The following is a 25,710-nucleotide window of genomic DNA, read 5'->3' as shown; positions in this document are numbered from 1 at the left end:
GAACAGGCCCTTTGGAATTGGCAAAGAAAGCGTGGGGAAGTTAGACCCTCTGCTGTGGCTGCCTATATAAATTCCCAACATACTGCCATTAGGGAGTCCTAGTACAGAGAATTCTCCCCATGAAGGTCTCTACCCTCTAATGCCATTTTTCTCCCCAGACATAAAAATACATCCTGTTTCCCACCTCCCAGGACTGGACTAGAGGTTAGCTAAGTCTTTGTTAGTCTCTGCAAAAGATTCCCACGCATATCCTGCACACTCACCAAGAGCACTAGGACATCTCCACCTGGGCAGCCCACAAGCACCTCAGATCCAATATGTGTAAAACCAAATTCATCATCTTCTAGTCACCCCCAAACCCGTTCTCTGATTCTCTTAATTTTATTCAGGCACAAGACCTGAGTCGTCTTTGACTCTTTCCTACTGCTCATATCCTACATCCAAAAGTTGCCACCTTCTGTCCAATTCACCACCTTAAATTCTCTCATAATCTTCCCTTCCTTTCCATTCGTGCCACCCATGCCCTTAAGTACTGCAATAATTTGCCTCCAATCTCTTCTTCCTCTTAATCTATCCTACATTTTGCTGTGAATGTAATCTTCCTGAAATACAGCTTTGGACATATAATTCCTCGACCAAAAAGTCCTCGGTGGTTCCCCCTTGCCTACTGAATGAAGTGCAAAACAGTTCATTCTAGGGCAGGGGAGTGGTGGGAGATTTAGCTGGCAAAGTAATTTAGGGCCAGAAGTTAGGGAGTTCAGGCTTGTCCCTGATGGCAGTGGTGGGCCACTGGAAGCTGGTAAGCAGGGGACTTCAAAAAAAGCTTTTTATACTTAGAGATACTGCCTTAACTTCCATAAATAAATACATCGTTGACTATGGTAATTCTAGACATTATGGCAGCCCAACAAGGAGAACTATATCATTTTTTCTTATTTAAAGGTACCTCTTCTTTCCCCCAGAAATTACAAGTACTTCACTTCAAACTCCAGGTGTTTCTGCAAAAACAGCAAATGTCTATAGACACTCTCTACAAGATACTTCAAAACAAGAGGCAAGTAATATTTCTTTTGTTCCAGATACAGACAGAACAAATGACATATGAAATTATGATCAAGATTGGCATAACACAGTTTCATGTATTAAATGACAATTCAGAACAGCCTTATTCCCTGAAATTAACCACCCTATAGTAAGATTTTATAAAAATTGAAATGTGAACCCAAAGGAATAATCCTGTGCTACTTCAGACTTCCAGCACTCATGGTTATCAGTTATGTTAACGTTGCCATGCTGTAAGTGTAGGGAATATCAGTAACAAGCTGTAAGCTAACAAAAGAAAAATGGTGAGCCTGAGAGTTTAAATGTGTTAAATAGATCCAAAATTTGAATATTTGTCTCAATTCTTAATAGAGATTTACCAGAAACAACTTGAGTGTTCCCACTTAGCCCTTAGGTTACAGTCTTCCTAAATGATGAGCTTCAAGAGCTTCAAGGTCCATACCTATGCCCTGCAGAAGAATCAATATATTGGGCTTTTGTGAATCATTTCTCTTCTAGTGCTGATGGGTTGTGCAGAGACAGCCATACTGCCTCGCCCTATCCCCTTTGTGACCAGTGATCACTCATCTGATTGCAGGAAGTTGGCCACAGACATTCAGGGTACCTGGTCACAACATATATTACCTCTGTGCGTTGCCAATTTGTCATTCATTATAAGAATCAAATGTACCTCCTTGGCTCCGTTAGCACTGCATTAACTGGCTCACCTGTTCTAAAAAGTTAACATATTTTTCCATATTCTGTGTTAAATGCATAGAAAGTGACAGACCCGATTACATATCTCTTCAAATGTAGCATGTTAGCCACAATATGCTTCTCTATATAAACACATATTTATAAAACACCTGCTGTGTCTAGGGCACTGTGCTACTGTGCTAACATCCATAATCTGTATGCTTAGTATCTAATTAAAGAATCTTAACTACTTTAAGATAGTTTAGTAGTTGCACATCAGGAATTAATAACTTTTTTCACTAGCCTCACTATACAGTCAAAAAAAAAGTATTCTCTGAGTGTAGCATGGACGGCAAACTTAGTACTACATATGTTATCAAAAAAACCCAATAAACGAATTTAGACCATCTGTTTTTAAAGAAGGCTTTAAAATACATTGGACAATATGCATAAATCAAATGGTCACAAATACCTAATTTATTTTGAGAAATAGCATGACCACTTTTATTACAATAGAATCCAATGCTATTTTCCAGCTTATTTCACCCATCCCATCAGTGTCAGGAAATGTACTTCTGGTGGCTTGTGTTCAGCTCTCAGGCCTAGAAAACAAATAAAGTCTACTCTGTTGGATTTACCTTCCTGTATAATTACCTAAGCAGGTAGAGCTCTTGGCCAAATCAAAGAGTCACATCCCTTGTGTGCAGAAAACCTGCTCTGTGCTTTCCAGCTCTCTCAAAACATTTTCCCTATAGTTAACTTTCTTTAAAAACCACACATACTCTTTTTAGCTATTCAACTGATTACCTTCCATGCTGATCAGTGCATTCCTCAGTTAGTTAATTTTAGTAGATTAATGAATTGTATAAGCCTTTGAATTCTGTAAGTAATGTACGTAATGTAAACCAAATGAAACACGTGTATATTATAAATGGACTTTTTAAATCACTTTATTAAATTTCTGTGAGAAATAGATGATGTTCAAATTCTTTGAAAACTCATTTGAGGATTTTCTTTGTTTTTTCTTGTGGCATGTATAGGTGACATATGCTGATGTGAATGGGGAAAAGGCCAAGAAATCAAGCTTAAACTATGAGTCAGGTAAACATTAACAATAACTATTAAGGAAATCCTGCAATCCATTAATGCATTCATTCAACTAACATTTATTGAGCTTTTGCTACATGCCATGCACTATGCTAATTATTGAACACATGAAGTAGAGAAGCCATGGTCCCTATCCTGGATTTTACAGTTTAGTGTAGAACAGTCATGCCAGTAATCACAATCACAATATAATAAGCCCAATAAAGGAGGTATATAAACAAAGTCCACTCTCCATAGGGAAGCCAAGGAAGCTTTTACAGAAGGTGCCACAATTGAGCTGAGACATGAAGGATGAGAAAGAATTTTCTAAGCAGACAAATGGAAAGAGAACCTTCCAGGAGAAGGGAATACATCTACCAAGATATACACATTAGAGCATAGTGGGTTTGTGGAAATAGTTTTTTTTCAGAATTGCTTTAACTAAAAGTTCAAGTTAGAGAATTACAGATGAAGCTTGACTGGTAGATAAGGGTTAGAGCATTAAGATTCTGGTAAGCTGTGCCAGGAAATCTACCTTTTATCCTGTTATCGAAGGGCAACTATTGAAGAATATTCGCAGGAGCATAATATGGTCAGACTTTGCCTTTTCTGCTCACAGACATAGAAAACAAACATACGGTTACCAAAGGGGAGAGTGGGGGGGGATAAATTAGGAGTTTGGGATTAACAGGTACACACTATTATATATAAAATAAATAAAATACAAGGACCTACTATATAGCACAGGGAACTATATTCAATATCTTGTAATAACCTATAATGGAAAAGAATCTGGAAAAGAATCTGAATCACTTTCCTGTACACCTGTAACACAACATTGTAAATTAACTAGACTTCAAAAAATGACCAAAAAAAAGAAAGAAAAAAAAGAATTTGCCTTTTATAAAAAAGGAAAGTGGAAGTAGACGTGAAGAGACTGGAGGAAATGAGACAATAAAAATAACAGTTAGCATATTGAACACTTACTATGTACCAGGAACCATACTAAACTATATTCTCTCATTTAACCCTCCCAACAATAAAAGTATTTTTATCTAACATTTTACACATAAGTAAACTAAGTCTCAGAGTGGTAAATTATCATGCCCAAGATTTCACATAATATGTGGCAAAGCCAGGGTTTTAACCTAGGTCTATCTTGCTCAACCAATCCTAACTGCAATACCATACTGCCCCTTATTACAATTAAGAGGCTATTACAATAGTGAAGGCTAGAAATGAGTCCTGAACAAAGTCAGTGGCAGTGAGGATGAAGAGCTGGGCACAGATTGGACTCAGACTAAGAGGGTCAAATGGATGAGATTTGGTTACTGATTGAATATGGGGGAAGAATGAATTGAAGACAATTCCAGATTTCTAGTCTGAGCAACTTAATGGATAGTGAATAGTGATGCCATTCAGTTGACAGGCAATACATTAAGATGAACAAGTTTGGAAGAGAAAAAATAAGTTCAGCTTTGAATATGTTGAGTTTGAGATGCCTGAGGGCATCCAAGTGGGACATCTAAGTGGAATAGTCAAGGGGGCAGTTGTAGATATTGGTCTGGGATGCATGGGAGAAGCAGTGAAAAGAACACCTTATATCAAAACCTATGGGAAATAATAAAAGCTGTTCCCATAGGTTTGGTATAAAGTGTTCTTTTTAAGGTAGATTATACTTTCTCCTTTTTATTCCCTCTTTGACCTAAGAGTTATCCATAAGTATGTTTCTTAATTATCACGAAATTAATATTTTTGGCCACATTTTTAAAGTTAGGTTCAGAGAATGTAGCCTGTAGATCTTTAACACATTGAAGTTGTTAACGTTTTCTTTGTGGCCAAATATGTGACTGATATTTGAAAGTGTTCCATGGACATACAAAAAAATGTATAATTCTTTATTTAAAGGATGTAAGGCTCTAAATGAATTTTAAATTATATTTATTGATTATATTATTCAATTATTATATGTCTTTACTGATTTTTTTGTCTACTAGACTCTTTTCTTACTGCCTGCTAGATGTATCCAGCCATCAAAGAGGTGTATGGAAGTTCTACACTATAATTGTATTTTTATCAAATTCCCATTGCATTTCTAATAGGTTTTACACAGTTAGGCTCTTTAGGATATTTAATGCACCATGTTGCTAGAAACCATAGAAGAGTTCCTTATTCTTTTAACCGCGCCATTATTTATCTATTGCTGAATAACCAAAAAAAAACCCTAAAACCTGGCAGCTTAAAAAAATCATCTCACAGTTTCTGTGGTTAGGAATACAGAAGCAACTTAGCTGGATGGTTCTGATTCAGGGTCTCTCATGAGGTTATGGTCAAGATGTCATCCAGGGCTGCTGCAGTCATCCTAAAGGCTTGACTGCGACTGGAAGATTCACTTCTAAGGTTTCTCACTCACATGACTGTTGGCAGGAAGTCTCAGTTCCTCACCATGTGGGCATCTCCATACATCTCTTGAGCATCCTCATGATATGGCATCTGGCTTCCCCCAGAGTGAGCAATCCAAGAGAAAGGGGCTGAAGCCACACTATATTTTACAACCTAGTCTCAGAAGTTATACACCATCACTTCCACTACATATTCATTAGAAGCAAGTCACTAAGTCCAACCCACACTTAGGAGAAAAGAATTAACCTCCACCACAGGAGGGAGTATTATGAAAGAATTTGTAGATATATTTCAAAAACACCACAACAGTATTATCTTCACACTTTTTTTCAGGTTTGTTCACTATTAATTCCAGCTCCTTCCTTTCCAAAACTGTACACACTCAAAAACATACTCATACACAAAGAAACTCAAGAAGGTACATAAAATTTAAGTAAAACTTCTATGCAGATCGTTGGAATTTACTGGTTATTCACAATACACTTTACATTTATTGGGAGAAAAATAAATAGATATTCACCTTGACTTTGAACTGGCTTTAATTGGTAATACTACCAATACTTTCTAATACTTTCTATTATTCAAAGTATTCTGTTTGTTTAAGACTGTTTAGTCATGATTGTGCACAACTGACATACACCATCCCAGTATTCCTATGGATGTATTCTACATGAAGACTTGCTTTAGTATCATTATCCAGAAATAGTTACTAAAATCCACTTATGGAACTCTGCTAGATGGCATACAAAGCATGTTAGACAGTATTTGAGTGGGAAGAGATTAATGACAGGCAGACTAATGAACAAACATTGAGCCAACGTGTGTGTTAAAGAATTAATTCAAGGGACTTCCCTGGAGGTCCAGTGGTTAAGACTCTGCGCTTCCACTGCAGGGGGTGCGAGTTTGATCCCTGGTTGGAGAACTAAGATCCTGCATGCCACGTGGCGCAGCCAAAAAAAAAGAAGAATTAATTCAACAAATAAATGTTCTTGAGTGCTTAGTATATGCCAGGCACTGTAATCTAGTACTCACAATACAGCATAGTAAGTCCTATAACAGAAGGATGTATAGGGTGCTTCAGGAGCATTGACAGAGAATGCGTCTATCTAGGCAGATATCAAGGAAGGCTCTCTGAAGGAGGTGACACAAGCTGAATGAGTCCTAAAAATGAGAAATTTAAGAGGGACACTAGAGTTACAAGGGAAATAGTGAGGGCAGAGGCAAAGGGAACTGAGTGTTGTTCAGTATCTCTGGAGCATAGAATATATGTAGAATGGTGACCAGAGATGAGGCTGGTGAGGAAGGCAATCATCCCAGACCTTAAGGTGTATTTGATGCCTGACTGGTAGTCCCTGGAGGGTTTAAACAGAGCGTTGACAGCAGGGAATAAAAGACCTATTAAGATATGTTAATTACCATGTTACAAGTAGCCCATGAAGGATACCAATAAATAGTAATTTTCTTTTTCTCTCTGAAAATTCACCTGCAGCTCCCGGAATCTTCTTTTCTCATGACTCATCAATTAAGTAAATATCTAAGAAAACTTAATAAAGTAATGTGTTGCTTTAAATTAATGTTTAAATAATTACACAGGAGTGCTGTTTGAATCCTCCATTCTTGTAGTTTTACTTGTCTGTAGTAAAACTCTCCCCTTTTGCAACCTCTCAGGACTAAGCTAAAACTGTAAAGTAGGTAAAGCTAGCTGTTCGCGCTCTTCCACCTCCTTCTCTCTTTGTTCTCCCTTTAGTCCTGTGCCCCCCGATAGACAGTACTTTCACTCCCCTTTCAGGGAGCACTACTTCTGGGATCTGGATCTATTCTTTTCCCCTGTCCCCACTCAAAAATGCTGCATTACTTTTGCCTTTTGAGGTTACTGGTTTTCTAATGATGATAAATTAGTTTACTATATATTTATTTATTTATTTTTAACATCTTTATTGGTGTATAATTGCTTTACAATGATGTGTTTTATATATATAGTATTAATGACTTAATCTGTTACCCCCCTTATCTGTTATATATATAGCATTAATGACTTAATCTGTTACCCCCCTAAGGATATTTGCACTGTAATCCGAAGTAATCAGTCTCTCATGATGCAAAATAAAGGCCAGTGGAGAACTTTTCTTTGGCCTGGGAGCCTTTCACCCCTCAAACCTTGGTGGCCATCCATTCTGCTGATGTCCTATTCCCCTCAAACTTGAATAATAGTTCATGCACATAAAATAACTCCTGATGGAACACACATACCCAACACCATCATCTTTTAAACACTCAACAAACCAAATGAGGTTCAGGATAGTTTTTATAAATCCCAAACTCTGATGCAAATGGTTGGGTAAAGTGAAGTAGTGTGTGGTGGTAAATGGTGTTGATGTTCAGACCAAGGTTTTTAGAAAAGGATTTGGGGGTAGGAGTGATAGCAGTCAGCTTGTCTAATTTGCTGAGGGCTCATGGGATACAAGGATGCTGAAGGAAGGAAACTGACTAGCTCAGTATCAAGGTAGTTTCAAGAAATAAAAGTGAGAGAATAATGATTATGTGTAGTTTTATACAGTGTTAATTCCTGCCTCCCTCTTCCTCCTGACCAACTCCCACCCTAGACTACAGAATCACTTGAGTCTTTTCAATAGCAAATGCTCTGGATACCCTTTTATTAAAAATCAGCTAAGATGAAGAACTCTGTATATGACCTGGAGCTTCTCTCCCATTCCTTTCAAATACACAGGGTTAAAATACCTTTAGCTATACCTAGGACAATTCCAGGACACAGCACAAGAAAACCTAGCTACAACACATCTGGTATGGCTCTGCCCATTGCACCCACGTCACATTCCTTTACCTTACAGAAAAGAACCCAGGTTCAAGGCCTTTGGCTTAGTCCTCTTGTTCTGATGCAGCTCTTTGCTTCCCAAGACTCAACTGTGGACGCATCATGTCTGTTCCACCATTTACCTCCTCTCTCTTCTCTTCCTCCAACTCCCTGGTTCTCTGTTTTTTCTAATGCTAACGTAAAGGACATACACAGTAAGCTTAATAAAATAGAATTAGGAACCAAAGAAGTCAGGACAGGAGGAAGCAAATGTGATAAGATAGCGATGTGGTAAACAGTTGTAATTATTAAGCTTTGCATTTAGATACTGAGTATGTTCTGATGATTGGGATAGAAGATGAGAGGAGAAACAGAGTAAAGAAGACAGTGAGTCTGTTGCCCTGAAGACTGTGCTCAGAAGTTTGTATTTCACTCATTGAGTGACAGTCTATGGTTTTGAGGAGAGATGTAATATTATCAAATCAGTAACTTTGCTGAACACCCCTGATAGCATCATATACGACAAATTGAAGACAGACACTTCTTCTCTGCAGAAGTCCATTAATGATTTGTAGCCTGCACAGTGGCCTTCATTTGTACACATAGAGCTAAAATATGTTAAATGGAAATTTATTTACCAAACTTTCTTGAGAACCTACTATGTTCAAAGTATAGTGCTGGTTATTAGACAGATACCAAGATGAATAAAGCACTGCCCCTGACCTCATTTGTGCTTCACAAAGCACGAGGAGAAAAGACAGGGAGACATGAGCAATACCAGAGAGTGAATTGAGGGCAGGACAGTGGATAAAATGTTAGGCAAAGGGAGGGCCACCCATGGAACTACCCAGTTTTTGGCTTATCAGATTGGACCACTGATGTTAGGATACAGAGGTGCTGCTTTTAAATCCCATTCAACCACTGGAATGAGTAAATGGATTTGGCAATAGAATGGACTACATGTATGTATGATCAGGAGGTATGAGACATCACTCCAAAGCTGTGGGCCTGAGGTACCAGTAGAGGACCACCAGTTACATTAAAACTTAGATATTCAGAAGGATTAGGCAGACAGACTAAAATTCAGTCTTGTCACATTAATCTTCAAGGGGCGGTTGGCCAGTTATCTTTTGGACTAAAGTGAGGTTGTATGGAGGAGAAGGTTAGGAAGAGAAAGGTTATATTTATAGCTTTATGACATAGCAAGTTAAATGGTGAAAAACTGTGCCTTATCTTTGGGGCTTCTAAACTAATTATCATTAATATCACTGCCCTCTTTATTTAAGAAGTAGAGAGTTGGCAGTACAAATGACCTAAACCTTAGACGCTTTAGTAGCATCAGCCTATTAGGGAAAACCACCTAAGACTAGGGAAAAGTGGATGGAATATTATAGCACTCCTAGAATTGTTGTGGAACTTTCCAACATAACAGTGAGTTCATTTGCATGTTTCTGCTCAATTGACTCCAAAGAGAAACTGATAATTCATTGCAAATTGCAGATTTGTATCCAATATTACAACTAGTTTCTAGTGGTCTTATATAAGGCTTTTCTGATCTATATGGTTAGTTTTGTTCTTAGTTCTGTGCTATTTCCTTTTATCTAAATGCATGCCTTTGGGACAGAAAGTCTGTGGGGAGAAGTAGAAACATACACAGGACTCCACTTGCTGCCTGTGGTATAAGATAGGGAGAGCAGAAAAAAAGAATCTGGGTGCATTGGATTGCCGAGGATCTACAAAAAAGAAATTGTGCTGGAGTTGGCCTAAGAAACTGGGTCTTAGAAAAATGAATGAAGCCAAAGGATAGGAATTATGTCACTGATGTGAGCATTCATGTTCTAGGTTCTATATTGCAAAAAGGTATTAGTCTGTGGATGGGCTATTGATGCCTAACCCTAACTGAGACCTTTTCCTGCTAGGATTTAGGTTGTAATTTCACAGTCTGACTGTATGTCTCAAAATTAAATTGTTAGGCCTTGGAGGAAAAAGTAAATTTGATAACATAAAGGCAGGACAAGTAAAAATGAAAATAGAAGCACCATGTTTCCTTTAAGAAGGTCAAGAAGAAGAGAGGCAAGGGATCCATGGAGGCAGAAAAAAAGTAAAAATGAAATTATGAAAGTAAATCATAATTAGTCTTAGGCCTTGATTTTTTAAAACTTTTTGTTATTATTCTATAATTTACATGATTTTGTTGTTCTCTTGCTACAATTTAGTAAAATATAATTTTGGTTCCATGTAGTAGGTCATAACAAATAATTCTGATTAGAACACAGAATAGAATATTGTGATACCTAGAAAAGGGCTCCATCTAATTTGATATTGCATATGATCTGAAACCCGTTATTTTAATCTATCATTGTCAGTGGATCATCCATTGATCTTTTCCTACTGTGGGGCAAGGAGAGGAGATTAGGAATTGTGAGGAGGTGGGTAGAAAGTGAATTATCAGAAAGCTCTGATCAAGCAGGACAGGCAGAAAGGACTAGCCCATCCCCTCTCTCGCCAACCCCATCCATGCTCTTCTCAACTCACTACAGAACAAACATGGCTAAGGTGGATCAACAGTGGTAATATCAGATAGGTGTTAGTTTACTCAGCACCTATTATTCTACTCTTTATGCAGCAATTATTCTACTCCTCTGAGTAATTAATAGAGCATGTCCTATACCCAGGGGCCAATTTCTAAATAAGAGGCTAAATAGGAGGGTTAGATAAAAAAAAAAAAGCTTATTCTTCTCTGTGAATTGCTGGGGAGGAAAAAAAACTCCCAAGCACAAAGCGGGTAATCTGATTCAATGATTAGGAATTTGGAGGAAAGTTACATAAATTATTAACCATAAGAAATAAAATCAATCTCTTTTTACTTTTTCAGGCAACAAGACTACCATCAAAATCACTGTCAAGAAAAAGTATGTACGATGAAACTCACTGATAAAGCAATTAACTATATTTTCTAATATGTTATTAGAGAAAAATCTGTGAATCAGACAACCAGCAAAATCATCTGCTGATATTAGTCAGTTTCCCTCTTGGCCGTTTTCTCTTCCTTGCCTTTCACTCTCAGTTAATCTTGAGTTTTGCAGAGGTCCAAAATTATTGTTAAAAGAGTTATTGTTAAGGGGGGTACAAAGTTACTGTTATTGGCCTTTTGCCCAGGGGGCTCAGGAGGGTAGATTGGGGGAGGCTTAGGAGGTTTAATCATCACAGGGAAAGCATCAAATACCACAAACCCACTTCATAATGGGAAGACATTAAGGGAAATACCTTTGCAGACCCCTGCAGATCTGGCTCAGGGCTGAGCATCCTGCCCCTCAGGCAGGTGAGCCAGGGTGCCTAGATCTGTCTCTTAATTCTCCTGGGAGTAAGAAGAGTCTTACGATAGCTACTCCATCAAAAGAAGGGACCTGGTCACAAGAGAGCTGCAACTTGGGCCTGGCAGAGAAGAGGGTAAATTTGATAAGCCCCAACTCTGGGGCTAGACAGAGGAATCATGAACAAGAAAGGGGTTCAGGGGAGTAGCACACTCACACACTCTTTCAAACATACACCTGATCAATTCATAGAATGTGCAACAAACACAAAGGCTGAGACATACTGGCACCAAAACGATATTTCTTGGTTTAATAATATAGTGAAAATGAGCTGAATAATCAGATTCTACTTATCGCATTTCGCTTCATTAAAAACTTGATGAATGTTCCAATTTTATATGTCAAAGTTGGACATGCTTCTTCTCAGCTACCCTAAGAGTAGTAATGTAGGTCTGCTGTACATTATCTCTGGTGATAAGAAAATAATATATATTGAAATTCTTAGCTCATATGTATTGGAACGGATTTAGATCAATTTAGACCAAGAAGGTGAGTAACTTACTTATTAATGTTTAAACATTATTCTTAGAAGTGTTTGATTTAGGACATTTTACATAAGTAAAACAAGTCTTTTTCAACCATATGCTGTCATTTCAAACTATGTTTTTCAAACTCAGTAGCCATTTTCTGGTCTGCACAATAGGTGAAAAAAATACATTACGAGAGCTAGATAGTAGTGATGTTTGTGCAACATTGTCAATGTACCTAATGCTGCTGAACTATACACTTTAAAATGGTAAATTTTATGTTATGTGTATTTTATCACAATAAAAAATGCATTAGGAGATTTGGGAAATGGACTCGAATAAAACAGCTTTTCCTTGAAGCGTCCCTCAAACCTTCTCTAATGGGTCAGGAGAGAATATGCTACATACGGCAAGGTGTTAACTTTGATTGTTGGCCTAAACCTGAACAATCTGGGGCTACCTTTGGAGATAATTCTGAGGCAACAACAACATTATAGGGAATCGGGTGCCCAAATGCCAGGATATCAAACAATGCACAGCTAAAATGCCAGGCATCCAGCCTTTGCTGCCACTGACTTGTAGCCACAGCCTTGAAAAGTAGAGTTCCTGTGGAAGGTTCACACTCCTGGTCTGGCTGTCTTGAGGATAACAACTTTAAAAAGAATACTGTTTTATTATAGGCAAAAGGATTTTTATGATCCCAAAATATATCTGCAATAAGTACACATACATAAACAGTTATAGAGTTTGGCAGGTGCACTTTGCATCTGCCCCTGGTCCAGTCTAAGCTGTAATAGTGAGCATAATTAACCATGAGGAAATGGCCATTCAAGTCTGGTCCCTGGGTTTCTGCTTTAGCTCATACTAAAAGAGCCCCAACTTCCCTCCACTGCTTGGCCTTCTGGCCCTTTGAGTACGAGTTCTGGCTCAACCTTCTTTCCTTCCGAAATTAATGTGTTTCTTTATTTCTTGAGCTGTCCTCTGCCTCCCAATCCAAGAGAGTTTGCACTGATAATCTTTCGTTGGACCTAAGCCTGTTCATTTCCCTTAAATCATCAGTGCTAACCGTTGCCCATTGATTAAACTTTAACAACTAGCTGTAGTCGTTTGCATATATAAACACAGTCAATTGACAGAGGAAGGCAGCAATAGGCCAGCCACAGAACCCACAGGCTGATCCCTCCACTATGGGGCTACATTTTTTACCCTCATCTCCTAGCTAAATGGATGCCTAAGTAAAAGGAGGCTATATCCACAAAGGCACATAAATGTTTGAACTGCAAATTTGTTTCATGAAATAGTTTGTTAGAGGTAACCTGGTTTGTATTTTTAAGAAATATTGCTTGGGTCATAAACACAGTCTTACTTCTTGCCAGGGCATTTGTTTTCTACGAGCCTAGACACCCACTTGGCTGTTTTTTTTTTTAACCAGGAAGCCATTTATCCTCAGCAATAAACTTTTATAGTTCCAAGGGATTTGGGGGTTTTTTTCTGCTTTATTTTATTTTAATGGGTGTACTATTTTATTAACATTTAAATTTCACCAACAATGAGCTCAAGTATATGCTAGCCCTATGTTCAGATTTTTGAAACAAAGATAAAATGGACAGACAGCTTTAAGGGTGCAATGTATTTAACACTACACAATATATTCAACAATTAGACAATCTAGGTGGTGGTATAACTATACACTTAGGAGCACAAGTATAGGGTCCAAGGGATTTTGAATCAAAGAAAATCTTATTCAAAAAACAGATCACAGCCACAGAGAATAAACCAACTTGAAACTAATCTGGTGTTCTAAATAGATTTCCTATGTTCTCTCTATACACCGTGGCTGGATTGTAGCTATGCATTGTTTGATAAAAGGAATTAAAGGTTAGTCCCTGTCCCTAAAATAGAGTAAATTCATATGTGATTTCCCTTGTATCCCCGCTCACCTCCTTTCCAGATAACTTCTGAAGAATTGAACAGTATAATTCAAAATATAATGACCTGCGTTGTGGCTGCAGTGACTAGTATATTATATCCAGCCATCACAAAATATGAAGAAAGGTCACGAAATACTATATACCCAATGCCTGATGACTCTACCCTCTCTTCTGATAGTGAGAATTGCTGTAGCACATGCCGTGAAACATTTCTATATGAAACAAGTAAGATAGATGGTTCAGGCAGAGCCCTGTGCAGAGGCAGCTGACAAGTCAATAGGGCAACCAGTGGCACCGTCAAAATCGTCTTCTGCCCATAAAGAAAGAACAGATGTAGAAAGAATATATCATAGGAAAGAACACTCAGAAAAGAAACCTAAAACCCCCGAACCTAAATATAATGAGAAATCTGAACCCCCCAAGCTTAAAACCTGTAAATCCAATAGTCACCTTGTTGCACTGATTGAAACAGGCACAAGGAAATGTAAAGATGCTACCACTGAAACAGATGGCTTAGAACGCCCACTGTCTCCTGATGAAAAAGCAAAAGCTGTAAATGAGATGCAGGAGTTAAATGATGTTTTACTTAACTTTAAATATCACCTAAAAAAGGAAACTGAGTTGATTTTAGAAAACATTTTTCATGAAATGGTGTCTGAATTAACCCAGACCATCCCCACCCTTTCCTTTGTTACGGCCGAAGCTTTGGTTGACCAAACTGACACTGACAAAGGAGACTTGCTCTCCAGTGTTGATATTTCCTCAGCAGCTGCTGAAATTATGGAAAATGTGCTTGAGAAGCTACAGTCTGCAGTTGAGAAAAAATGTACCGAGGAATTTTCACAAGAAAATGTATCCGTTCACTTTAAATCAAACTTAGTCAGTGGAGAACATTTCATTTCTCCAAAAGAAAAAACTTCAAAAGCTTCACTGCCCTATGCTTTGGAAAACATGAATGATATTGCAGAGAATATGGTTCATGCGATTTTAGAAAAGCTGACGGCTCTTGCATTTTCTAAGCAAAGTGAACTTTTTCATCTTGAAATCACAACTGAACTGGCTTATCAGCAACACAGGGAAAATCGAACATATACATTCCTTCAAAGAGCCAGCAAAAGGAAATCCAGTGTTGAACCTGATGCTGCCAATTTGATTGGCAAGGAAGAAATACAAAATTCAGTGTCAAATATTTTTTCCCAGTCCTCTCTGGTTGGTTATATAGAGGAAGCAATCAGCACTATACTAGGCTATATACAAATTGGACTTAATAATGAAAGGCTCATTGCAACTGAAGAAACAGTGATCATCCTTCAGCTACTTGATGATATCTTGGCTCAGCTACATCAGACACCAGTGAAAACAGATGTCCAAAAGAGTAGACACTCCAGAATGAGCAGTCCTTCTGGCACTGAAGACGACAACAGACTCACCAGCACTAGAGTAACTAATGCTCCTAGGTATGTGTGCCTATTTCCACCTATTAATGTTCCTGGTATGGTCCTTTACTCTGAAGACAAAAATGAAGAAATAGACAAAATTGTAGAAAATGTATTGATTTCATCTATCAAAGATGAAAAAGCAAAATTACAAGAACAGGTTCCTGATCACTGGTTAACAAAGGAAAATGCTGGTTTTAAACACAAAAGCAATATGAACTTACCTACAAAGCCTGCTTATCAAGACAAAGTAGTATTTCACGATCAGGGATTAAATACTGACCTTCCAACTTTTAATAATAAGGACCTTTTTAAGGACAAGCCTGGTGTGAATAAAGACATTTTACTTTTCAGCCAAGATGAAACGTATCAAATACAAAAAGCTTTAGAAAATATAGTTAGAAGTATTTTAGCACAGATGCTCAAAGATATATCTTCTGGGCTCTCTGAACACTTAGACTATAAAAATGGTAGAGAGGCTTCACTTCTTACCTCAGGAAAACCACAAGATCTGTCACATCAAGAATGGATGGACCAGATGTTCTCTGTGTCAGAAATCCATACGGTAGCTCAAGATATTATAGATGCTGTGTTAAAAATACTTCACATGGCTTCTAGTCACATTATCGGACATTCTTCATCAGTACATCAAACTTCTCTAGATAATACTGACATACCAAATAAAGAGCCATTAGCAACATGGTTTGACAGTAAACAGAAGAAATTTTTATCTGCACTTGGTGTAGACTCTACAAAACATACCTGGTTAGAATCTGGAGCAAGTGGCTCGACATCTGAACCTGTAGATCACATTAATGATAAGATCATTAACACGATTTTTAAGAAGTTGAACTCATTTGTTTGTCCAAAATTACAAAACCGCTTCAAACCAGAAAGCCATGCTGCCCATTCAAAGCCTGCGCCTGACAAGAAATCTTTGTCTCGATCTCACCTTAGTGTTTACACAATTAAAGTGATAAAAATTGTTTTGGATGCTATCCAGGAAGGACTACAATACAATAAGAAAAATCTAAATCTTAGCAGGGGTAGCCCTCCCAAGAATTTTAGAGGTAGAGGATTTTTCACTGACACTGAAAATGAATTAGACTCTGTTGTCACAAAGCTAAGTAATGACATTATGACAAGTTCATTAGCAACTTGCATTTGTGAGGTGTTAAGTGGAAACACAGATAAAAGCAATATTTTACTCCCTTCAGATAAACTAAGGTCTAAAATCTCATATGGAACTGGTGGCATTGATCAACAAAAACTTTTGCCTTCTCATTGCCAGCACATGCAGGAGGAAGTTCACCAATGTACTAGATTGCAAGTGTTAGATAGAATTGGAGATACCTTATATGACATGTTATGCAAGCTCATAGGAGACCATCCACAGTCTCCCCTACCTGATGAGCAAAATACAGAGAGGATCAATGAGAAGTTGAGAACAACCAGTACATTGCAGTCCAATCTTAAGCTAATTTCTCATACAATTCTACAAGGTATTGTTTCAAAATTATGTGGTGTTGAGATAGATTGCATTTTCAAAAATTCAGAATTTAAAGCTATCTCAGAGTATATTGACACTGACAGCCTGTCATTTGCTTTGCTTCTTGAGGAAATGAGCAGAGCCTCTGACATAATCTTCAGCATGGTGCCCAATGTGACCTGGCCAGGTAGCCAAGAGGTGACTAACAAAAAGGGAAAAACTACTGCCCCCAAAACAGGAACCACAAAAGAAAAGCATCTAAATAAACTGAAAATCATGGCTTCAGATATCCTTAAAATGGTTTTTGCTAAATTGGAAGGGTTTGCCAATGGAAATTTAGAAACTCTGGACGCTATAATCAGTGGAAATAAAAAGAACAGCAGGACATACTGGGAAAGTGAAAATACCAACATTTGTGCTAACACACGTGAAAAACGATTGCAGTCGACTTTATACATGCATGCAAAGAAAGTGTCAAGTACTATTTTGAAAGCTATTCAAACTGAAATAAACGTGAGCTTGCCAGATTTGGAAACATGTATAAGCAAGCCACTACAAGAGAAACAAACACTTAAGAACTTAGTCAATTTCATTTTGGATGCAATTTCTCCAGATATCTTTAATGAAACTGAACCAGAAGAGAGAGGCATTGAAAATTATAGATACAGGCCAACCTATGGAAATTTTCTTCCTGGAGGAGCTGACCCAGAGTCATATCTAGAAGACCCTGCAGAAACAGAAAGAAAGTGCTGAAGAGGAAAGACCAACAGAAGAAGAAACTAAATCAGATTCTCTTAAGCAACAGGAACTCGAAAGAACATTAAAAAAATTTGAAGTAGAATTCAAAGAGCTACAAAAGTCCCCAGTCGTGCCCATTATAAGAAATATTTTGAATGAAATTTTTCAGAATGATTTAATTGATCAACCAAATGTGCTTCCTCTTCCCCAGTCCCATTTATGTGACATTCCTCATGCTGGTGATGAGCCACTTGCTCAAACATCTGTTCAACCCCTGGATAAAACAATGGGCCCTTTAGTGTCTGAAGCGGATGTAACCATTGTTGCAGATAATATTGTTAGAACCATATTTCAAAAACTTTATTCTGCTGCTATGACAGATAGAAATGAAAATTAAAATAGGTATAATACTATCACCTTTCCAGCAAATATCTCTTTTACTGAACATACCAGTGGAGGAAAGTCCCCTGTTTATTCTACCATACTGGACAGAAATCCATGTACACTTCAGTCCACACTCAATATTGGTAAACTGAACAAAATAAATGTAGTTGAAGATATATACAGTCAGTATTAACAAATTTAGAAACATTTGCTAGTACCAAAGTAAAAGCCCTCTTTGTCCTCTTATCAATTTCACAGTTCCAATGGCTTTACCTTTACAGCAGGATGAGACTGCTTCAAGCCAACCATGCTTATCAACCAAAGATTCATATTCTGATGACCAATTTTCTTGTTGCTCAGTGGATCATAATAAATCAGGAAAGACCACCTCAATATGTCAACTGAGTGCCTCTAAATTAAATATATATGCAACAGAAGTGGCTACACAAATTTTACAAGGAATCAAACGTAAGTTAGATAAAGAAATAAAAACTCCATTCTTAACTCATAATGTTGTGGCTTCTGAAAGTATTCCAAGTCAGGTTGTTAACACAATGTTAGATATTGTGTCTACTAAAGGCAAATATGAAAAGAATATATTTGACAGAGAGACTGATCCAGGTCGGCCAGAAGATATTGTTGAAAAGCTGTTCAATAAAAGTGATTATCGGGAAAAACTTCAATGTCAAATACTAGATACCATTGAAGGTATCTTAATTGACATCTGTGAGGAAACAATAGATGAGAATAATCTCCCATTTGCTGTATCCACTCTTAAGTGTAATGTAAGTGGGAGACATTTAGAAACAAACTCTGAAAGGGATCCCGAGTATGCAAATAAGGCTATTCTTAGGCTTTTAGTTCCTAAGGAGTATGTTGCTATGATTTCCAATGTATGGTGGATATTGTTCTTCAAAATCTCACTTCTGCTATCATGCTTGCAGTAAATGCAAAGGATTCTATTTCTCCAAGACTGCCTCTGATATTTTCTGACGCATTTCCCATAGCAGAGGTCAACAATCTCCTGTTATAGACTCAATGAATGAAAGGAAAAGGGAGAGATTTCCATTTGCAAGAAATGAAAGAGATGTACAGCTGAAATCAGCTTATTCTGATGATAATCAGACAGCTGTACTTAAGAAACAAGATGCCGGACTTCCCTGGTGGCGCAGTGGTTAAGAATCCGCCTGCCAATGCAGGGGACATGGGTTCGAGCCCTGGTCGGGGAAGATCCCACATGCCGCAGAGGAACTAAGCCAATGTGCCACAACTACTGAGCTTGCGCTCTAGAGCCTGCGTGCCACAACTACCGAAGCCCGGGCACCTAAAGCCCGTGCTCCGCAACAAGAGAAGCCACTGCAATGAGAAGCCCGCGCACCGCACGGAAGAGCAGCCCCTGCTCGCCACAACTAGAGAAAGACCGCGTGCAGCAGTGAAGACCCAACACAGCCAAAAAATAATAATAAAATAAAAATTTTTTAAAAAAAGAAAGAAAGAAACAAGATGCCAAGAAATCTGCTCCTGAGCCATGTGAGGAAAATGCTCATTTCATTACTAAAACTATTTTGAATAGATTAAAATCTTTTGCCACAGAAAGAATAGATTTGCTACTTATTCCTCATACGGAGACTAGAGAAAAACCATATGTTGGATCAGAATTTACAAACTGTAAACAAGATGACAGCGTGTTTCTTGAATCAAACCAAATGCCATTAGATATGAATATCCTGAAAATATCAACAGCTAAAACCGTTCTCAGTCAACAAGTCACAAATTACATATTTGCTAATTTCAGAGAAAAACATGGGACCTGCAATTCATGTATCACAAGCTAGTCTTAAGGAATATGCTGACATAATCGCCAGTACCATTTTTTTTTTTTTTTTTTTTTTGCATTACGCGGGCCTCTCACTGTTGTGGCCTCTCCCATTGCAGAGCACAGGCTCCAGAGGCGCAGGCTCAGCGGCCATGGCTCACGGGCCCAGCCGCTCCGCGGCATGCGGGATCCTCCCGGACCGGGGCACGAACCCGCGTCCCCTGCATCGGCAGGCGGACTCCCAACCACTGCGCCACCAGGGAAGCCCGCCAGTACCATTTTGACACATAAAAAATGACATATACCTAGAAATCCAAAAGATGTATACATATCAAAACAATACTTCATTCCAAGAAAACATCATTGCAAGTGAAACTGTCAACAACATCTTAAAGAGTTTACATGATAAAATATCTTTAAAGGCAAGTAGCTTTTACTCAAAGCAGGACCCTGGTCTTTTTACACAACTAACTGTACAAAATGAAATATTGCCTGGTCAAAGAAAAATGGAAGACAACACTGAACTGCCTCTCTTTTCAAAATGCTCAGATCAAAACCAAATTATATCAGAAGGAGAAAACCAAAGAAGGACTTTGGAAGAAATATTTAGAAATGGAGAATATGGACAGGAAAAAAATAACTTCTTTGTTAAGTGTAGTTAAGGATATTTTAAAGAAGCTATATCAAAGGGTAATGGAAGATACAGACCATTGGCCTCCATTTAATGAACTCCCCCACTTTACATCTGATTCTAAAATTAAAACATCAGCACACAAAAAAGCTTTCCAGTCACATATAAACAGTGTCGCAAATGACATAGTTGAAAGTGTTTTCAGAAAAATGTTCTCAATAATTATGACATCTTTATATGAAAACAGTGAGACCAGGGGAGAATTGGAAGCATCTGGCAATGAAGAACTGATGATGAATCCATCGTGCTTTAGAGAATTGAAACAAGCAGAAAAAAGAAGTGTTCCCCCTGAACCTGTGATACCGCAAGTTTATCCTTACACAGGTATTGGAAGTGTCACTTCATTGGAAAACATTGTATTGCAATTTTCTCCATTGCGACTGGGTGAACAATTGGTCCAAAAGGTTCTCAAAAAGAACACAGATTTTGCTTTGCTGAATCTAGAAGAGAGTTCATCCCTTAAAGGTCAATCTGATGAAATTCGATATCTGAGGCCATGCAGTTCTAAAGCTAGCCCCAAGGGCAGCCCTAAGGCAAGTTTTAAAACAAATTTTAAAACAAAATCAAAAGTTACCTCTTTGGCTAAATTTGGAACAAAGCCACAGCTAGGACCTGGTGGAGCTAAAGCCAAAAGCAAAACCAAGTTAGGTCTTAGAGAGAAGACTCTAAGAGGCAACCAGTTCAAGACTTCCATGGGGCTACCAGGCCTGCTATCCACAGGGGATGCCAAAAATCTCTCAGTGAGAGCAAAACTCCCCACTGTGGAGGTAAAAGTGTATTCCAGGGATATAGTAAGTAATATTCTGGAAACAACTGTGAATGAATTTCAAGAGGTGAGGCAAAATAGAGCAATGGTAAATGTAAATACTTTACCTTCTGATCAAATTGAGATAGCAAGTGAAATAGTTGATGCAGTTTTGCAAGGATTATACGCTACAAAGAATAATTTGGCCCATCCAATAAAAGGCTCATACTCAGATGATCTCAAACTTTCACAGGGATATTTTAGTACAATCTCTTTTGCAAATCCAGAAGCCCATTTCTCTTCGGAGAATGTTTCTTCACAACTAGAAAAAAATCTTTCCTAAAGAAAATATTTTTAAACAAATGTTTGATAAATGGCAAACAGAACCAAGTGACGTGGATAACGAAAAATATAAGCTATCGACGATAGCTGAGGCTGCTTTGAATGAAATTTCAATGAAAGCAAAAGAATTAGAACAATCTGTTTCACTTTTAAGTTTGTCAGTTCTTGAGCCTTGTGAAAGCAGGCACCATAATTTTAAAAGAGCTGCTTCTAGAGTTGAGGATTCCCAAACACAAATTAATACATTTGGCCAGGAAATTGTTGAAAAACTATTCGAAAAATTAGAGTTGTGCTTCTTGACTCAGATGTTCACAACAGATAGTAAAGAAACCCTAGAAAGCAAGAAAGAAACTGCTGCTACAAGTAAACGTAGTTCCTTGAGAACAAACAATCTCAATTATGTACCATGTTATAACACAAAGTTATATTTGCTCAAGAGATAAATTGCTCAAGAGATCTTGGAAGGGGTTCTGAACACCTTAGAGTCATTTGTAGACCTACAGTTTAAACATGTCTCTACATATGCTTTTTCCGAAACTGTGAGAACACCTATTGAAAACTTTTTTGCTGTGCAAAGGAAACCATTAATGAAAATAATATTGCCCAAGTTACAAACACTGAATAAATTTCCTGATGAATCTAAATCAAGTAGTACGATTTCCCAGGAAAACATACAGAATACCCTTCAACAGCTTTACTCATTCCACTCAGAATTGCTTACTTATACTGTTAATACTGTCAATGACATGCTTAGTATAATTAAGAACAAACTAGACAAAGAAAAATGCCATGAGGAACCATCTTCAATTAGCATGTTTGAAGAAAACATTGTAGCAAGTCAGATCATCAGCACACTGATGGACCAGTGCACTTATTTCTATGAGCTGATGAGCCAAAGCCACCCAAAGGAAAATCTGCTCCAAGGAGCTAAAAATGCCTGCACTGCTAATTGGTCCAGATTTGCAACTGGAATGGGAATGTCCACTTCAAAGTCAAAGGGAATTAGCTTCCGGGATGATCCTCCACAAATCCCTGCCTTGCCTTATTCAGAGAAAGATATGAAAATAAAGGACAAGACTTCCTCAAATATACCTTCAGATGTCAGATACTCTGCAGGAAATTCAACTAAAACCACAGAGCCAATGGAAGGGCTCGAATCTGACCTTAAACCATCATCTTCTAGAAGTGAAGCTCAAGTCTTCAGCCATTTTGATCAAGCTGTGAAAGGATACTGCTCTCTCCTCGAAGGCACTGTCTTACAAAAGCCATCTCAGAAATCTAGTGACTCTGCACAAGCAGCACTAGAGCACCCCATGTCCTTCAGAGAAATGGGAGAAGGTAAAAATCAAAGAATGCTTCACTATGATCCCCCCAAACCAGTTGTTAATCCAAACCAAATACAGACAACCATTTCTCCACTCAAAATATGTTTAGCTGAAGAAAATATTGTCAATACCATGCTGTTGAGTTATGGCCTTTCAAGTCAAACCCCACACACTAACGAAAGTATGAAAACTATGAAGCCATTTTTTGTATCAAAGGAAAGGCCTTTCTCTGTAATGTGTGAAGAACAAAAGGATGCGAAAAGCTTGCTTAAAATATGGGGGAAAAGAAACAGCTATGAAATTGAAGAAGAAAACAAAAGCTTTGTGGCAAGTGGAGAAGATTACACTTTACTGGAAAAGTGGAAAAATAAGTACCCAAAGTTAGAGAAAATAGCAACTCTCGAAGAGGCTGAGGTCATTGCTTTTGCAGATTAGGAACTGGGACCACATGAAATCCATCTAGTAGCAAGATGTTACTATATCTGTGGTCACACATTTCAAGAACTTCGAAACCAGAGGTGAGTGAGGACTGACTTATAAAGAGTTGGCATCATTTTAGGGAAAAAAAAGTCATTGATAATTTTAAGAGTTTTATTTTTAAACCTCACACGCAAGAAGCTACATTCACTGCTTCTCTGAAAATAGCCTTAGATTTGGGGTGGCTGTTTATTTACTTGTGTGTTTTCAACTGGTCAGTATGATAAAAGAAAAAATGTTACCCATTTACATAATTTTTATATGGAGGAGTGTTTTTCAGTTTTCCCTATCTACAGATGAGATTAAATGGGCATAATTTAAGGTGGGATATTTTGGTTGGGCATGAGGTATGGCTATGAAATGATGTTTTGCTTGGGACATACAACTGCTCTAAAGGCAATTCCCAAACAGAAGTTCCAAGAGGGTTTTTTTAAAGTTCTTTAAAAAAAGACTTCTTACATTATAGTCAGACCTCATGCATAGTTAATTGACTAATGATCCAACTTCTTTTTGAGGTATACAGTTAAAGTCTTTACAATTATTGATGATAGTTTATAAGAACAGTGGCGTTAAACTTCTTGTCCTGTTCATGTTCCAGTGTTCTGACCTAAATCCTTTTTAGGTATAATACTCTAAACCCATGCTTACGAGTATGATATCTGCACTCCCTTTCTATGAATGCTTACATGCATATATTGGGTTGAACCATATGAAATAGCCATTTTTATATGTCAAACATCAGCAGTTTCATTCTGTTCTATTTATTATATACTATTTAGTCCCAAATGGGATAATTAGCTGAAGAGCCAAAAATGTTTTCAAGAATTATATGAGACCTCTAGATATCACTGGAATCACTCTAGGGCCTTGTAACACTAAAAGCTAGAAATCATTTCTCTGCCCCAGGATTTCAGCTTCTTAAAGCAACATAGCTAGCCAAGGAAGAAACCAGCAATTAGAGATTTGAATTCTAAATGGGCTGCCCAGCAGAAGTAAAGATTCCACAGGTGGGAAACAGAGATTTGAAGAAAACCCAGTTCCTTTCTTGACTAGTTTTTCCTATTTCTTGAGTGAGGTATACCCAAAGTGAAATTCATATGTAAAATATTGCCAGTATTTTGAATGGTCAACATTTTTCCTTAATGCATGTTAATAATACCAATGTTTTCTGTTTCAAGGTCCTCTTGATGAAAAAGTGTCTATTATTTCCATGCTGTTAAGCAAAAAATACAAATCAAAACAGCCTCTAAGAAGCATAAACAGTGATTCTTCACTTAATTAACTTTGTGAACATCTCACTGAATTGGTTATTTCCTATATAATTTCAAGCATTTCTGATTGCACCAAAGATGGTGGAACAATACAGAAATCACTGGAAAACCAAGATGCAACTTTTAGCAAGGTTATTTTAGTTCATTCCCAAGTGTTTGAGAGTCGGTCAAGTTCTATCAGAGGACTTGCTTTAAGCATTTCTGAAATCATTATTCGAAGCCTTTTAAATAGTGACATTTTAAAGGCAGACGTTACACAAGTGGTTTCTGTAAAAGCAAAATATATTTATTGCCCAAAACCAGCTGTGGCTGACTTCAGCGATCTCTTTCAGGATCTCTTAATAGGAGTAACCCATGTTCTGTCCAAAGAAATAGGAATAAATCATCACCTTGACAGCAAAGGAAGAAACAAATCACCGTCCACACCTAAAAGCCATAGTTTTCCCATTTGCAACAAAACCAAAACTATGAAAAGACAGATAGGTGCCAGAGGTTGGAAATCAGCTCCTACTCACCAAATTAATCAACTAGCACAGAAAAATAAACTAAATTCTCTAGCATGTAAGTTAGACATTCTGGTTGGCAGCCTAAGAACTCATGAATTCAAAGAAGTAGTCAACAAAATTTTCAATATTGTTTTCAATTTGTTTTTGCCAGATGAATGCCCAAATTGTGATACAGATTCTGGTAAAATAGCAAGAGAAATGTTCCTATCTTCAAATAACCAGCAATGTCATAGAATTCCTAGAAATAACCTAGGGCTCTCCCCCAAATCAGCTTTTCTTCTGAATGTTGTGTGTGAGAAACTTATTAGAATACTCTTGGAAGAATGCACAACCAACAACTTCCTTACAGATGGTCCTCTTTCTGATGAAATATCAACAGAATGTCAACTGTTCAACATACTTCAAAATGTAGAGGATTATTGCAGGGGAACAATGGACTATGGCTTACCAGTTGAAGGATATGACATATCAGACCTTTTGGAAAATCTGGCAGAAATAGATCAAGAATCTATGCTTAGTATTATTTCCCATAGCTTGGTAAAATCCTTAATGGAAAAATTGTCATGCAGTATACAGCAACCTCCCAGAAGTCTACCACTTAGAAACAAGCATTTAGCATATAGGACAAGAGAGAGACCTCCTAGTTTCCCAAAAGCAAAAAGGCCAGAATTAAAAGAATC

The 25,710-nt window shown here is 37.7% G+C and overlaps 1 protein-coding gene across 1 annotated transcript; it reads left to right on the top strand.

Moving 5' to 3' along the window:
* Nucleotides 1-772: 772 nt before the first annotated feature.
* On the top strand, nucleotides 773-23,859 carry LOC309817614 (fibrous sheath-interacting protein 2-like; the record flags this gene model as incomplete). Its single annotated transcript, XM_082646890.1, is given in 17 exon segments — nucleotides 773-799; nucleotides 13,831-14,042; nucleotides 14,044-17,478; nucleotides 17,480-17,867; nucleotides 17,871-18,033; nucleotides 18,036-18,089; nucleotides 18,092-18,646; nucleotides 19,346-19,662; nucleotides 19,664-19,721; nucleotides 19,934-19,958; nucleotides 19,960-20,311; nucleotides 20,313-21,437; nucleotides 21,439-21,891; nucleotides 21,895-23,208; nucleotides 23,212-23,246; nucleotides 23,248-23,294; nucleotides 23,852-23,859. Coding segments are annotated over 17 exon segments (8,568 nt in total).
* Between the last annotated feature and the right edge of the window lie 1,851 nt (nucleotides 23,860-25,710).

The sequence above is a fragment of the Grampus griseus genome, assembly GCF_964374135.1.
Source record: "Grampus griseus genome assembly, chromosome: X".
NCBI lineage: Eukaryota > Metazoa > Chordata > Mammalia > Artiodactyla > Delphinidae > Grampus > Grampus griseus.
This window is presented reverse-complemented; position numbering and strand designations above follow the sequence as displayed.